We start from the raw sequence: 11,841 nt of genomic DNA on the forward strand, positions 1-11,841 counted from the left end.
TGCCTGGGTGGCTCAGTTAGTTAAGCATCCAACTCTTGATTTCAGTTCAGGTCATGATCTCAGGGGTTTGTGGGATTGAGCCCCAGGTCAGGCTCTGTGCTGACAGCATGGAGCATGCTTGGGATTCTCTCTCTCCCTCCGTCTCTTAAATAAACAAACAAACAAACAAAAAGAATAATGGCATGCCTGGGTTGCTCAGCTTGTTGAGCCTCTGACTCTTGATTTCAGTTCAGGTCAGGATCTCACAGTTTGTGGGATTGAGCCCCAAGTCAGGCTCTGTGCTGACACCATGGAGCATGTTTGGGATTCTCTCTCTGCCCCTCCCCTGCTCTCACATGTGTGCCTTGCTGTCTAAATAAATATATATATAGAACAATATCTAATATTTAAGCCTCTGCTGTGCCTCTTCCTGATTGCATCCTCCTTGAGCTAATCTTTATAAGGATTTCATTTTTGCAAGAATTATAAAAATAAGCTATCAAAAGAAGAAAAGACCCCAAAACTACAGAGTGAAACCAATTATTGTGACTTTATTACAATAGTTACAAACAATATTTTAGTGGTATTCAATCATATCACAATTACTCAAACTATATACAAGTAGGTATTTATACAAGGCTACCTTTTAAAAAAAGAAAAAACAATTAATGACCAAAAATAAAATCACATTATCAGCAAGATTTTTCCTAAAAGTTATGGCCAATATCAAAGGAAATTCACAGTTACTCTGAAAATATTTTAAAGATGGAGGAATCATATTGCACATAATACAATTATAAACCCTACCAAGCAGATTTATATATTTTAATCTAGTTTTTCACAAAATTTACATTACCATGCAATACTTCACTGTATACAGAATGGTGGAACTAGAATAAACAGATTAACTTACAAACTCTCAATGTAATGACCACAAAATTAGAATTATTTTAAGTTATATTGGAAATAAGTTTACTATACAAAAAGAAAAAACACTCCAGTGTAATAAAACTTAACGGACACAATCACAGTTTGTTCACAGATGAGTTACTTTTTTAGTGTTCTTCTTTGTCTTTTCCTTTCTTTTCCTTTTCATCCTGTAGTGCAGTACCAAGTTTTTTGATAAGAACTGAGAGAACCTTATCAAGTGGGTCCATGACTCCTCTTTGAAGCCATTTAGGAATTGTAGTCCTGGCATGATGGAAGCCCAATTTTTGAAGAATATAATCGACACCTACTGGATCAATTTTTCTTCCAGTCCAAGAAATTAATCTGTAAGTATAAAAGTTATTTGGGAGTACAGTGCCCTAACACAGTCCTAAAGGTAGATTCAAGAACATCACTAAACCTCCATAATATGCTTAGGACAAAATATTCTCAGTAGGTGCATTTGAGTAATCTAAGCTACAATTCCTGGGTTCACTATAATAGCACTCAAAAAATGTGATTATAAGCATTCTTGACAGCAGTGGACTAAATGAATCTCATTTTGATTTAGGCTTAAGTTACAGGGTCATCTTCATATTTAAAGAACATCTGTTTCATTCTAAAAGACGTTAACTTGATGGGAGGAATCCTTTTACAAGGTTTACAGATATAAAATTTATGACCCTGTACACTTAAAATACCTTACATGTTTTGTCAGTTTTATCTCAATAAAACTGAGAGTTCAACATATGTGGCATAATGGTGGGGGGGAAAAGGCTAAAATGTATTGTTTGCTATGGGCTAAACGTGTCTGAAGGACACAGTTTTTTCCCTATTCCTGGCATTTCCTTCCTTAGAGAGGAATAGCCATTTGTGAAACACTACTGACCTTTCTCTGCTCCCTTATTGATGATTTATCTGTTTGACAAGTTAAAAGAGGAACCATATAGTGTAGTTTAGTGCCCTCTTCCCTACCTTCTCTTAAGAGCCACTCATTTTGATCCGTCCCTTCATGCAATAGGTTTCTCAAGGACAGACTCCTAAATAGGTTAACCCAAGACTGTTCATGGCCGCCTATAGCTAGGTGAGTTCACAGAGCTGTCAACTGCACAATTCTGGTGTACACCCGCCTCCACCCTGAGTTCTCCATCATGAAGGCCCTGTAGGTAAGTCCAAACTTGGACTTTGTAGTAGAAAGCCATTGTTTCCAGACATAGAAATCACATTCTCTGTTATGAGCCTTATCAGTATTAAAACTGCCATTTTGATTTGCAGCTGCCTCTCTCCCACTGTCTTAATTGCTTCTGAACTTGGGAAGGGAAAAAGAGGGTATTAAGCATTGATCTGCTAAAACTCTAATAGTTATAAGCATTTTGCATTAACTCATTTAACCATTGTAACAACCCTACAAGGTAGGTAATATTGTTTACCAATTGTTCATATGAAGCAACTGAGGCAGAACTAGGTTAGATCCTCTGGCCAAGATAATTTAGTTACTATGCTATCTGTAAACCTGGACTTAGAGCCAGAGCTCTTCAACATGCTCTCCACCACTTTTTAACTTTTTAAGTTCAAATTAAAAGGTATTTAATTTCATCATAGATTTACAAATACAAAACAAATTTTCTAAGTAGTTTTCTGCATTAGAACCTCTGCAATATTTAATTCTGTTCCTGAGCACTGACACTGTTAATACTTTTCATGAGTATATGTACTATTAATTCATACCAAATTTTATTGAATACAAATTAACACAAAGTCACTACTTTCTGTTTTTACAAGAGTCTACTGTATAATGGATATTTTGTTAGTTTGGAATTATTTTGTGGCATAAATATGTCTGAATAACCTTATCTAAATGAAATCTGTATCATTATGCAGAAATATGCTAGAATTTTCTTATGATGACCTTTTTTTGATACCATTATTCCATGATTCAGACAGTTAAAATTTCATTAGCAAAGCAGATGAAAGGAAAGGGAAAAATGATAGGAAGGTCATAAGTGGTAATCATAAACAAGGACACACACTGCAAGTATCACTAGTTATAGCAGCCATTATAAATGTAATTAAAACTAGAAAATACTACTGACATTTTAATATGAAAGTAAGTTGATGTAATTGGCATCATGATTGTATTAGAATATGACTCAGTAAATGAACCTGAATCTGACAGCATTAAAGTCAACATTTCAGGGATGGTTCTGTATTGCTTAGCATGCAGACAAACTATGACATTGCAGGTTCTATTACATTGTCATGACATATGTGAGAAATTGTAGTAATTCCTTAATGTGTGGCTGCTACTGTATCTACCCAAACTTAGTAACAAAAAAGTTAACTGTAGGTACTTCAAACACCTGAAATTAATATCCTGGTAAAAACATAGCAGCAATGGTGGAAGTAGAGTTACTCTCATATTTTAGTGATTAACTGGAAGAATGTTACACAGTGGAGGATGCTGAGCTATTTGCAGTGTTTGTGCTTCTTTTGCCCTGACTAGAAGAACTTAAAAAAGCAGAAAGGAGCAGAAAGCATAGCCAGAAGTTAGAGATGTTATAAGTAGCTAACTTCTAAAAAGTTTTTGGTAAATCATATTTAACTTACTACATCATTTATAACCTTTTTCTCATAATAATCCTGTAGGATATAGGTAAATATATATACCTTCTACTTACCTAAGAGTGGGTTCTAGATGCCATGTGTTACACATAAAATCTCTCCAGTCCACAGTAGTATAAGTGATGCTGTCTTCTCTGTCTTTGTCAGAGGAATTGTCATCATGTATAATAATTGGACTTTTTTGTCCTGGTCGAGTAGATAAAATCCGAGGTGGAAAAATGGCTATGATGAAAATCATAGATTAATATTGCAAGTATATAATAAATTTATCTTAAATCACCATATGAATAGTATAATTAGTTCCATTTATCATTTTACTTATGAACTGGCCAAAGCCTCATTTAATGATATCTCTGAAAAACTAGTATTTAAAAATAACCCATAAACAAGTGCCAGTTATTGGTATTTCTTAAAGAAAGACAGTATTGAAGTTAACATGTTTTTTTTTTTAACATTTTTTTCCTCCAGCTTTATTGGGATATAATTGACACATAACATTGTATAAGTTTAGATGTAAAACATGAGGATTTGACATACATATATACTGTGAAAAGATTACCACAATGAGGCTAGTTAACACATTCATCACCTCACATAGTTACCTCTTGTGGGTATGTGTGTGATGAGAACTTTTAAGATTTTCTCTCTTAGTGACTTTCAAGTATATAGTACGGTATTGTTGACCATAGTTACCATGAAGTTAACATATTTTTGAGGAATAGCATATATTTTATATATATTTCTGTGCTTAACACTAATAGTAAAGAATGACAAGATTTGACAACAGGCATGGGGCACTAAAATTGACAGTTAAAAGTTTCCTAAAGAATGACTATAGGTGGACATTTTAAATAGCTTTAAATGAGTGAACTGTATTATATTATATGTGAATTGTGTCTCAATAAAGTGTATCACTCAGTAGTTTCAGGATGTAAATGTCTATATTATATTTGAACACTGGTTCTAAGCTTTTTACATAAGCAGCCTTTCATTCTTATAAGTGCATACTCAAACGTTTTATGAAAGACAAGTTCTTTTTAAATTGGTGATCATAATATATATAAAATCAAAATCAAATCTGAAATATAGTTTTCATGTAATGTACTTTTAATAAATTTGTGTAGCCTGTTTTTAACTTTATTGTAGATTAGCAGCAGGATAACACATGGACTGGGAATGAGTTTAGGAATAAAACTGTACTTGTTGTCACACTACCACACCACATAAGAATATAGGCAGTTACTGCCTGCTCAGTTGCTCTGCTTTTATTATTGGTAATGGTTATGGTGCTATAATTGATCTGATGTTCTAGAAATATGTTGATTTGGTCTAGTCTTACATGCTGTTAATAATATTCTCTGGCATGTTTATACTTATTTTGGTCAAAACTAATTTCTTTTAGTTTTTAATAACAAAATATAACCGTTAAAATATTTTTATTTATAACTGAAATCCACATAGATAAGAACACTTGGTTACTGTAAGTCTGATAATCAAATTCCCATTTCCTCTTTCCCATGAAATGATATTAAACAAGTTTGTGTTTTTTTTTTTTTTAATTTTTTTTTTTTTTTTAACGTTTATTTATTTTTGAGACAGAGAGAGACAGAGCATGAACGGGGGAGGGTCAGAGAGAGGGAGACACAGAATCTGAAACAGGCTCCAGGCTCTGAGCCGTCAGCACAGAGCCGGATGCGGGGCTTGAACTCACGGACCGCGAGATCATGACCTGAGCCGAAGTCGGCCGCTTAACCGACTGAGCCACCCAGGCGCCCCTCAAGTTTGTGTTTTTACTCTTAATTGAAAAATAATTTACATATATATTAGGTTCGGGTATACAACATAGTGATTCAGCAATTATATACATTTTGAAATGCTAGGGGCGCCTGGGTGGCGCAGTCGGTTAAGCGTCCGACTTCAGCCAGGTCACGATCTCGCGGTCCGGGAGTTCGAGCCCCGCGTCGGGCTCTGGGCTGATGGCTCAGAGCCTGGAGCCTGTTTCCGATTCTGTGTCTCCCTCTCTCTCTGCCCCTCCCCCGTTCATGCTCTGTCTCTCTCTGTCCCAAAAATAAATAAAAACGTTGAAAAAAGAAAAAAAAAATTTGAAATGCTCACCACAAGCAGTATATTAAAATTTTATTGATTATATTCCCTATGCTTTACTTTTCATACCCATGACTTATTTTATAACTGGAAGTGTGTAGCTCTTAATCCTCTTCATCTGTTCCCCCTATCTTCCCATTCCTCTCCCCTTTGGGAGCCACCATTTGTTCTCAGTGAGTCTGTTTCTCTTGTGTGTGTGTGTGTGTGTGCGCGCGCAACAGTTTGTATTTAAAGATTTAAAAAAAAAATATGCACAGTTCATAGCAGACCAAGACCAACACAGTATTTCGTGAAGTGACAAAGGTTTCACATAACTGTGAGAAAGAAATCTGGCAGGCTTTTATGTACAGGTATACTAGAAAAGAATTCTGAACTTCACAGATTTACTTGGAATATTTTTTTTCCACATTAAGTTCAAATATTAAGGCAGAGAGAAAAACAGGAGGATTACAATAGTGCCTGTTATATGTTGGTGCTATAAGTGAAGACTGGATCTACTTATATAAAGTATTTCCTATTAAATGATTTCAGTCATTTAAGTTTCAACTCCTGTCTCATAGATTTCTTTCAGTCATCATTACTGATTTTACTCTCACTGAATTGTTGACACATCTAGATTTAATAGTAATGGAACAGCAATTCAATCTGTGCTATGCTGCTTTTGCATTTTTTTTTTTTTAATAATCTGTTTTGTTCACTCAAACATTTATCATGAGGCTATTTTGAAATACTGCTAGTGGGGTGCCTGGGTGGCTCAGTTGGTTAAGTGTCTGACTTCAGCTCAGGTCATGATCTCACAGTCTGTGAGTTCGAGCCCCGCGTCAGGCTCTGTGCTGACAGCTCAGAGCCTGGAGCCTGCTTCAGATTCTGTGTCTCCCTCTCTCTTGGCCCCTTCCCCGCTCATGCTTTGTCTCTCTCTGTCTCAAAGATAAATAAAAACATTAAAAAAAAAAAATACTGCTAGAAAAATTTTATATTTATTCATGAAGAAAATGAAGTATTACAGGGTGATCTAAACAAATAGCATGTATTCTAAGCAATTAAAAAAAAAAAATCACATCCTGGGGCACCTGGGTGGCTCAGTCGGTTAAGCATCCCACTTTGGTTTAGTCATGATCTCATGGTTCATGAGTTTGAGCCTCACATCGGACTCTGTGCTCACAGCTTGGAGCCTGGAGCCTGCTTCAGATTTGTGTCTCCCTCTCCCCTGCTCATGCTCTGTCTTGCTCTCTCAAAAATAAACAAACATTAAAAAAAAATTCTTTTTAAGAAAATCATGTCTATTGTTTTACCACTATATATTCATAGGTTTGTGCAATAAATACTTACTGGGTGAATAAAGACTATATATTTGGAAGGCATTCCATATCATTACATTTCAGACTACCTCATTCTTTTCAACAGCTACAGAGGACTGAATGGATTCTATTATATCCATTCTATATGGATATTAGGGTCACCACATGTTCCTTTAAACTTAAAAAAAAATTTTTTTTAATGTTTATTTTTCAGAGAGAGAGAGAGAGAGAGAGAGCGAGAGAGAGAGAGAGGCTCCAGGCTCTGAGCTATCAGCACAGAGCCCAACGCGGGACTCGAAATCATGAATTGTGAGATAATGACCTGAGCCGAAGTCAGATGCCTAACCGATTGAGCCATCCAGGCGCCCCGCCATATGTTTCTTAATGGACAAACATGTAAGTTTCCAGTGAGTAAACCAATGTTAGCTAGCTCATAAAAACAAAACCCCACCAATGAGGTCTGAATAATTTATTTCTAAAAAGACAATGTTCTCTGCACTCTAAACAGACTTATCTATTTAATTGAGTTTTCCCAATTATGTTTATAACTCATGCTACTTTATTATGTAGTTGTTTCTTTAGCCATTTCACTTTGACTAGCAGTGTTTCCTCAAAGAAATGTTCTTTCTCTTCTTTCTTTCTTTGATTCTCCTACAAGTCCTGATAATGTACATAGCTTATATGGAAACATTTGGTAAAGTAATAAAACACCATTCAGTGTGAGGTATATTTTGACTGAGTGTCATGTACATAGTAGATAGTCTGTCACACAGTTTTACCAATATATTTCATTGATACATACAACTCATACAGGACAGAGACACATTCCAGTCATTTTATCATTAGATCATAAAAATCCATATAAATGGCACTGACAACTGCCTTTCCTGAAGCTCAATTGAAAGAACGAAAAAAGAATATGCTACCCACCTTTTTCTTTTTCTTTAAGGTAAGCTGACACTAAATCATGAAGGAACATGATGAGCTCAGCATCCATAGTCACACAAATGTGATCAGTGAACTCTGTCACCACACTGCATTCTACCTTCGGCTTCAGGTTGGCATCTGCAATGGCAAAGTTCTATAGTAAAAGACTTAACGAAAGAAGTCCCTTTCTCTTAATAAGCGATTTTACATGGGTTCATATAAATGAATCCATTTAAATGCAACTACAGAGAAATGAGTAGTTTCTGTAGGTGATTTACAAATGATGATAATTTACTAAGCACTTTCCAAATATGTACCATTTATTCCTCATAAAAACCCTATGAATGAGGTCCTGTTATTACTCCCCATTTTCCCAAAGAGAAAGAGGTACAAATGGATTAAATCATTTGCCAGAAGTCATATAGCTGATAAGAAAATTTGACTAAGCAAATCAATTTCATTACACTATATTAATATTACACAACCTGTGTGAACACAGTAATCTGAAGTTCCTTTAGAATTTTCTTAGTAACTTTAGAAACTATTTTTCCACATACCCTGTAATGAAGGTTCTTGTGGCTCTTGAACATGAATGGATTTAAATTCAAGCTGCATTCTTGGTAAAGCAAAGATAGTCTCTGTTTCATGATTGTAGCTAGAACCTCCTCTGAATCCACTCAACAAACTAGAATTTTTCACTGTAGTACTATTCTCAGTATTATTAGCATCAACATTACGAAGCAGGTTTAGCTCTACGTGGATAATAATAAAGACAAAAGGAATCAAATTAAACCAGTAGACATTGATAAGCATATAATTTTCACAGAATTTTTATCATTTTAGAAGCTGGAAAATAATGATTCACATTTTTAAAAATAGAGCCATATAAAGCTTTGGTCTATTTAAATATATTTATCTATTTAAATATATTTATTATCTATTTGTTTATATTTACAAATATAGTAATATGTTTATATATGTACAGTTTTATTTATATATGTATATATATACACATACACATATATATAGTATATATATACTACATATATATATAGTGATTCTATCACTGTTCTCATGACTAAAGCTTTATAACATGACTGGATAAATCTAATATATTTTGTTTTTATTTCTCAAACATTAAAATGAATATTATTTTTAACTAAATTCATGTTTAAATTTAAGAGTTTAAGCTCAGAATTCTCCATAGATTGAATACCTTACTCTTTTTTTTAAGAGTACATTATTTATTTAAATTCAAGTTAGTTAACATACAGTGTAGTACCGGTTTCAGGAGTAGAACCCAGTGATTCATCACTTACATAAAACACCCAGTGTGCATCCCAACAAGCGCCCTCCTTAATGCCCATCACCCACCCACCTCCCCTTCAGCAGCACTCAGTTTGTTCTCTGTATTTAAGAATCTCTTATGGTTTGCAACCCCCCTCTGTTTTTAATCTTATTTTTCCTTCCCTTTCCCTATGTTCTTCTGTTTTGTTTCTTAAATTCCACACATGAGTTTCATTCATATTGTGAATACTTTACTCTTAAGAGAATTTGCAATTAAATATGTTCCTGACTTTGAAATCAGGTAGAAGTCCTGATTTTCTCCAGCATATGTGCTATGGTTTTCTTATAAAAGTTAATAATTTTTTAGGTATATAGGTAGCAGTGAAGTTTGCTAATAGCCCCAACATGGTATACCAGCCAAAAAGAACTCCCTCCTCCAAAAATTCTATTGGAAGATAGAATAGTCAATACAGAATAGTCAATACATACATAATCTTCTAATTTACTTCCTTATCCTTTTCTTCTCAGATTATTTTCAACAGTCTCTAACCCCTGGGATGACCTATTCCATAGTAACTTTTTCAATGGGACTTAAGTCATCTTTACAGTTTTGAAAGATGGTTATTTCTGTACAACATTCAAGTCTTCACGGGTCTGAATCTAGTCACCTTTCCAGGACAGATGACATGATTGGTAAAAGCCAGTACTATAAACTTGAACACAAAAACAACCACAAAATAAGAATTTTCCTGACCACATTATCACAAGATTGGTGATTCTAATCAAATGGAAAAATTCACCAAAAGTGCTCTTTTTAAACTTATTTCATAGGAATGTTATTATTTAGCTTCATTTTATACCAACCATCCCAAACCTTAAGTTTGTGGCATTGTATTACTTAGTTGTGTAATAACTTTACCGAACCTCTGATATTTAGCATCACTACAAAAATATTTTAACTATAATAAAATTCATTTATTTAAACCAACTTTATTTTTGAATGTTTTCTTATATCTAAAATAGTGTCTAGTTTTTGAGATGTTGCACAACCAGGGTGGTGAATCATGTACAAAATTAGTACTTATGTGATCAGGAATAAAATGAAACTGATTTAAAATAAATGCAAATTCTCCCTCTAATTAAATTCTAAACACAGGTTAACAGGGCTCCAAATAGAGAAAACAAATCTCTTTAAAGAAATAAACTTTTAACCTTCATTTCTTGTGGCTGTAACATAATTGAACCATTCTTTCACACTTGCTACTCCATGGGGTGGATTCTCATGGCGACGCCTTGTTATCTTAGTTATTGTTGCCATAGGACTTTCCAAAGCACCACATGGTTTGGTAACCATGGTGTTATGGCCCAGATGAAAATCCAGCGTTTGTACAATATATGTAGAATGATCACTAGACCCTAGAAGAAAAAAAAAAAGGTTTCTTAATGTTAACAAGCTATATTTAGATGCAAGAAAATAGTTGTGGCTTTAGAGCAATAGACTTAGCTAACTCATACATAAGTAAGAAAGAGTGTAAAACTGAAAAGTGAGAAAAAAAATCACAAATAGGTTTTCTTTCTTTTAGTTATAACTTGATTTGTCCCCAGTAAGATGATGAGCATCAACCATTTTTTCTTTATTATTAAGAAACCACAGATTAGGAAATTAAAGCTAAAAGGAAGTAGGTTTATCACTGTAAATAGAGGTAAAAGCATAGCCTTACCCATAAAAGTTTTATAATAGTTTTGACTGACAGTTTCCTTAAACTACCACCATGTGTCTTTTATCATGTTTTTATAAGAAAAATTTACAATAACTTATTATGACTGTGACCAGACACAGCGCAGAAACTTTAATTGCTTAAGAAACAGAATAAGATGGCAAGTTCAGAAGTAAGTGCTTAAGCATGTCCCAGACCATATTGACACATTGGCAATGAATTCCTTGACATGTCAAGTACATGAGAACAAACAGGGTTGGACTTCAGTAATATAAGAAAAACATACAAAAGATACAAGAAAGCAAAATTATTCTGTCGTTTATATTCATATCAGAAAGGTAAAAGTTAATCATAAGAAAAGGTAAAAGTTACAAATGTGTCCATTTACCATCTTCCCAGATTTTCTGAGCTTCAGTCCAAAAAGCAATATTTGGTTCTTCTAAGTGAAAAAGGGCCCAGGATTTTGAACGGAAATTTGGACCATGAAAACAAGCTAGTGTCATATGATTTCCATGTAAGCTCATTGATCCTCCAAACTGCATTCCATTTTCTGGTAATGGAATCTGAAATAAGGATATGTGGCATCCCGATACCACCTTCAATACTCCAGGCCAATGTCGATGATGAGCTGCATCAAGCACTGCAAGAAAACCAAAAACCACTTATCCTCAAGTGCCTCTCAAACATCCTGAAGGGCAGGTGGAAAGGCAGCAGGTGGCTATTTTCTACAGCTGAAGTGATGCAGGTAAGGGATGAAAACAATCCAACACCTGGCTAACATTAAGCAGAAGCTGATAAAAATACAGTCTGGGAAAAGAAGCTCATAAGGATGGATAGAATTAAGAAAAGTAGTAACTTGCTAATAATACTTACAACTAACATTTCTATAATGATTCATGATTTACAAAGTACTTGCATGAAATTTTATACAATTCTCACAATAATTCTGTAAATTAGGTATTTCATCTATATTCTTTTCA

General features: G+C 34.3%; 1 protein-coding gene across 15 annotated transcripts in view; it reads right to left on the reverse strand.

Moving 5' to 3' along the window:
* Positions 1 to 510: 510 nt before the first annotated feature.
* The window catches only part of KIAA1109 (KIAA1109 ortholog), a 211,040-nt gene continuing 199,709 nt past the window's right edge, over positions 511 to 11,841 (reverse strand). For all 15 annotated transcript variants that reach the window (XM_045468446.1, XM_045468497.1, XM_045468429.1 and 12 more), the window contains 6 exons: positions 11,250 to 11,501; positions 10,356 to 10,559; positions 8,414 to 8,608; positions 7,860 to 7,994; positions 3,585 to 3,750; positions 511 to 1,251 (listed from right to left, as the gene is read on the reverse strand). In XM_045468446.1, the coding sequence (XP_045324402.1) occupies positions 1,035 to 1,251; positions 3,585 to 3,750; positions 7,860 to 7,994; positions 8,414 to 8,608; positions 10,356 to 10,559; positions 11,250 to 11,501 (1,169 nt within the window). In that variant the 3' untranslated portion in view covers positions 511 to 1,034. The remainder of the gene's footprint in view (positions 1,252 to 3,584; positions 3,751 to 7,859; positions 7,995 to 8,413; positions 8,609 to 10,355; positions 10,560 to 11,249; positions 11,502 to 11,841) is intronic.

This window comes from Leopardus geoffroyi, chromosome B1 (assembly GCF_018350155.1).
Source record: "Leopardus geoffroyi isolate Oge1 chromosome B1, O.geoffroyi_Oge1_pat1.0, whole genome shotgun sequence".
In the NCBI taxonomy this organism is placed as follows: Eukaryota; Metazoa; Chordata; class Mammalia; order Carnivora; family Felidae; genus Leopardus; species Leopardus geoffroyi.